The sequence below is a fragment of the Penaeus japonicus genome, unplaced genomic scaffold (genome assembly GCF_977035675.1).
Source record: "Penaeus japonicus unplaced genomic scaffold, GWHDUDI00000001_assembly GWHDUDI00000010, whole genome shotgun sequence".
NCBI classification, from domain to species: domain Eukaryota; kingdom Metazoa; phylum Arthropoda; class Malacostraca; order Decapoda; family Penaeidae; genus Penaeus; species Penaeus japonicus.
The window spans coordinates 86,557-91,104 of NW_028234412.1; the positions used below are offsets into that span (position 1 = coordinate 86,557).

General features: G+C 47.4%; 1 protein-coding gene across 1 annotated transcript in view; it reads right to left on the reverse strand.

Annotated features, from left to right (window-relative positions):
• Nucleotides 1-244: 244 nt before the first annotated feature.
• Nucleotides 245-4,548, reverse strand: part of LOC122267180 (organic anion transporter 3) — a 16,320-nt gene continuing 12,016 nt past the window's right edge. The window contains 2 exon segments of the mRNA XM_086540426.1: nucleotides 245-419; nucleotides 3,469-3,653. Of these exon segments, the coding sequence (XP_086396552.1) occupies nucleotides 273-419; nucleotides 3,469-3,653 (332 nt within the window). The 3' untranslated portion in view covers nucleotides 245-272.

A 4,548-nucleotide genomic window follows, 5' to 3' on the forward strand; every position in this document is an offset into this window, starting at 1 on the left:
AGGTGAGTGTGAGTGAGACGAGTGTGAGTGAGTGAATGAGGACATGAGTGAGTGAATGAGGACATGAGTGAGATGAGGGTGAGTGAGTTAGTGAGGACATGAGTGAGGTGAGTGTGAGTGAGTGAGTGAGGACATGAGTAAGTTAGTGAGGACATGAGTGAGGTGAGGGTGGGTTCGAACCTCCCCCTCGAACCTCCCCCTCGAACCTCGTCCTCGAACCTCCCCCTCGAACCTCGTCCTCGAACCTCCCCCTCGAACCTCGTCCTCGAAGCTCACCTGGTCAGTGCGCGTTCCTCGAGTTCCTTGATCGTGTCCGGCAGGGGCATGCGATGCGTCTCGTGCAGAAGGAGGGTCACCACGCCCGCGAAAAGCGCCGCGATGCCGAAGATCACCGAAGGCATCCACGGGTAGTGGGGACCCTGGGGGTAAGGGAAGTGGGGAGGGGGGGAGGGGGGGGTTGGAGGTTAGTTGTTGTTGTTGGTGGTGGTGGTGTTGGTATTGGTGGTGGTGTTGTTGTTGTTGGTGTTGTTGTTGTTGTGATGGGTGATGTTGTGTGTTGGGTGTGTGTTGTGGTTGGTGTTGATGTTGATTGTGGTGGTGCATGTTGTTGGGTGTGGTGAGGGATGTTGTTGGTGTTGTTGGTTGTTGTTTGTGTTGTTATGGTTGTATGTTGTTGTTGGGTTGTTGTGTTGTTGGTGTTTAGTTTTGTTGTAGTGTTGTGTGTGTGTGTGTGTGTGTGTGTTGTTGTTGTGTTGTTTGTTGTTGGGGGTTGTTTGTTGGTGGTGTTGTTTGTGGTGGTGTTGTTTTTGGTGGTTGGGATGTGTTGGTGTTTTGGGTGTTGTGTTGTGTTGGTTTGGTGTTGGTGTTGTTGGTTTGTGGTGGTTTGTGGTTTGTTGTTAGTGGTGTTGTGTGGTGTTGTTGTTGTTGTTTTGGTTGTGTTGTTATGTGTATTGTGTTGTGTTACATGTTGTAGTCTACAGTACTGTTGTTGTGATGTTGTGTGTGAGATGTAGATGAGTGTTGTAGATTTGATATATTTGATGTTATGTTGGTTGTTAGTTGTTGTGTGTGTTGTATGTTGTGTTTTTTGTTGTTGTTGGTGTGGTGTTGTTGGTGTTGTTGTGTTAGGATGTTGTTGTTGGTGTGTGTAATGGTTTGTTGTTGTTGTTTGTTGTTGTAGTAGTTGGTGTAGTGTTGTTGGTTGTTGTTTGGTGTTGTTTTTTTTTGTGTGTTTCTGTTATTGGTTGTTTGTGGGTTGTTTGATGTGGTTTATTAGTGTTTTGTTGTTGTGGTGTTGTGATGTTGTATGTTGTGTTGTTGTTGTTGGGTTGTTGTTGTTGTGTTGTTGTGTTGATGTGTTGTTGTTGTTGTTGGTGTGTTGTGTTGTTGTTGGTTGTTGTTGTGATGTTGTTGTTGTGTGTTTGGTGGTTGTTGTTGTTTGGTGTGTTGGTTTTTTTGTGTTGGTGTTGATGTTGTTGGTGTTGTGTTGTGGTTGGTGTGTGGTGTTGTGTGTGATGTGTTGTTGGTTTGTGTGTTGTTTGTGTGTTTTGGTGTTGTTGTTGGTTGTGTTGGTGTTGTTGTTGTTGTTGGTGTTGTTGTTGTTGTTGTTGTTGGTGTTGATGTTGTTGTTGGTGGTGTTGATGTTGTTGGTGGTATTGTTGTTGGTATTGTTGTTGTTGGTGGTGTTGTTGGTGTTGATGTTGTTGTTGGTATTGTTGTTGTTGATGTTGTTGTTGGTGGTGGTGTTGATGTTGTTGTTGGTGTTGTTGTTGGTGGTGTTGTTGGTGGTGTTGATGTTGGTGGTGTTGTTGTTGGTGTTGTTGTTGTTGATGTTGTTGTTGGTGTTGGTGTTGTTGGTGGGTGGTTGAGTGTTGTTGGTGTTTGTTGTGGGTGTTGATGTTGTTGTGGGTGTTGTTGATGTTTTAGTGTTGTGTTGTGGTGTTGTGGTTGGTGTGTTTTATGTTTGTTGGGTTTGGTGGTGTGTGATGTTTTGTGTTGATGATGGTTTTGTTATGTGTGGTGGTGTTGTTGTTGTTGTTGGTTTTTGTTGTGTTGTTGGGTGGGGGTTTGATGTTTTGTGTTTGTTGTGTGAGTGTGTTTGTGTTGGGTGGTTGTATTGTTTGGTGTTGATGATGTTAAAAGGTTGGAAATTTTGTTGTTGTTGTGTTGTGTTTGGATTTGGGTATGTGGTGTTGTTGTTGTGTTGTTGTTTGTTGTTGTGGTGGTTGGTTTGTTGATTTTGTTGTGGTGGTGTTTTTTTGTTGTTTTTTTGTTTTTGTTGTTGTGTATGTGTTTGTTTGTTGTTGGTGTTGTGTTGTTGTTGGGGGGTTTCGTTGTGTGTTGTGTGGTGTTGTTTTTATGTTGTGTTGGATTGGTTGTTGTTGTGTGTATAGATGTTGTTGTTGAGTTGTTGTTGGGTGTGGTGTGTGTTGTTGGTGTGGTGTGTGGGTTTGGTTTGTTGTTGTGTTGTTGTTGGTGGGGTTTGTGGGTTTGTGTTGTTGGTTGGTGGGGTGATTGATGGGTTAATTGTAGATTTTGTTTGGAAGGTTGGAGTTGGGAGGGGTTTTGGTTATGTTGTAATGGTATTGGTGTTGTTGTAGTGTGTTGTGTTGTTGTGGTTGTTGTTGTTGGTGTGGTTATGTTGTTTGTTGGTGTTGTTTGGTGTTGTTGGTGTTGTTGGTTTGGTGTTGTTGGTGGTTCTGTGGTTGATAGGGATTGTGTTGATGTTTTTTCTACGAGTCTGGGTGATTTTTTTTTTAAGTATTTGTTTTGATTCATTGTTCAGTCTGTGTAGGTTTTAGGTGCTATTTATTTCTTCATTTGACTCTTCATTTCTAATCTAACTTTCCTCACTTTCCCACTTTCATCCCCTCTCCTTCTCCTCCTCCCCTTCCCTCTCCCTCTCCCTCTCCCTCTCCCTCTCCCTCTCCTCTTCCTCCTTCCCCTCCTTCTCCGTTTCCCTCTCCCTCTCCTCTTCCTCCTTCCCCTCCTTCTCCGTTTCCCTCTCCCTCTCCCTTTCCCTCTTCTCCTCCTCCTCTCTCTCCCTCTCCTCCTTCCCCTCTCCCCCCCTCCCTCTCCCTCTTCTCCTCCTCCTCCCTCACCCTCCTTCCTTCCCCTCTCCCTCTTCTCCTCCTTCTCCCTCTCTTCTTCCCCCTCCCTCTCCTTCTCTCTCTCTCCCTCCACCTCCCACTCCCACTCCTCCTCCCTCTCATCTCTCTTTCTCTTCCTCCCCCTCCCTCTCCGTCTCCCCCTCCGACTCCTCCCCACTCCCACTCCCCTCTCCCCCTCCCCCTCCCACTCCTCCCCTCTCCCACTTCCACTCTCCCCTCTCCTCCTCCTACTCCCCATTACCCCACTATCCCCTCTCCCCCACTCCCCCTCCCACTCCCCCCACTCCCACTCCCACTCCCCCTCTCTCCCTCCCACTCCCACTACCCCTCTCCCCCTCCCCCTCCTCCCCCTCCTTACCAGCAAATCCGTGACGAAGGGCGAAATGGTAGACGCGATCCTGGAGGGAATGGCCGACGTCCCTATGGCCAGGAGCCTCACCTCCGTCGGGAACAGCTCGGTCACGTAAAGGTACAGGATCTGGAAGCCGGCGCTGATGCTGAATTTGCCGAGCATCGCTAAGGTGATGACGAGCCAACCCAAGTCTGGTGGGAATGGTTGAGGGTTGGGTTGTTTAGGAGTTCTCTGCTACTGGGTGTTGTTGTTGTTGTGGGGTGTGGAGGGGGGTGTTGTTGTTCTGGTTGTTTTGTGGAATGTGTGGTGTTTGTGTGTGTGTGTTTTTTTTCCTGGTTGCTGTTTTTGGTCTGTTTTTTTGCGTATGTGTTTTTTTTTGTTTGTTTTTGTTGTTGTTGTTTGCGTGCATGTGATTGCGTTCGTTGTATTTGTTATGTTTGTTTGCGTGTGTATGGCTGTGTTTTTTTTGGGTGTTCTATGGTATATTAGTTACGTTATTGTATTTGTGTGTGTAATAATGATTAAGTAAAGAAACAATCCAACCTTTCTATTACATTTCTTATCTATTAATTGTTACAAAAAGAAAAACAAAAAAGTCAACACGACCCCGTCACCCTGACCAAAACAGCCAAGCAACAGACAAAGCAACAGCCAGTCAACTCAGTCCATTCATGGATCAATCTCACCCTTCCCTTCCCCTTCCCCTTCCCCTTCCCCTTCCCCTTCCCTACTCTTCCCCATCCCCTACTCCTTCCCCTTCCCCTTCCCCTTCCCCTCTCCTACTCTTCCCCTTACCCTTTACCCCTTCCCCTTCCCCTTCCCCTTCCCCTCTCCTACTCTTCCCCTTACCCTTTACCCCTTACCCCTTTCCCTTTCCCTCCTTCCCGTTTCCCTGCCCAGCATCCCCTTCTCCACCCCTCCCTCTTGCCCTTCTTACCCCCGTCCGTTCTCCCCTCCCTCTCTCCACCCCCTTTCTCTTCTTTTCTCCCCTCCCCTCCTACTCCTTCCAAACATCTTCCCCTTCCCCTTCCCTACTTCATTTACCCCCCCATCCCCTTCCCCTTCCCCACTCCCTTTATTCCCCCC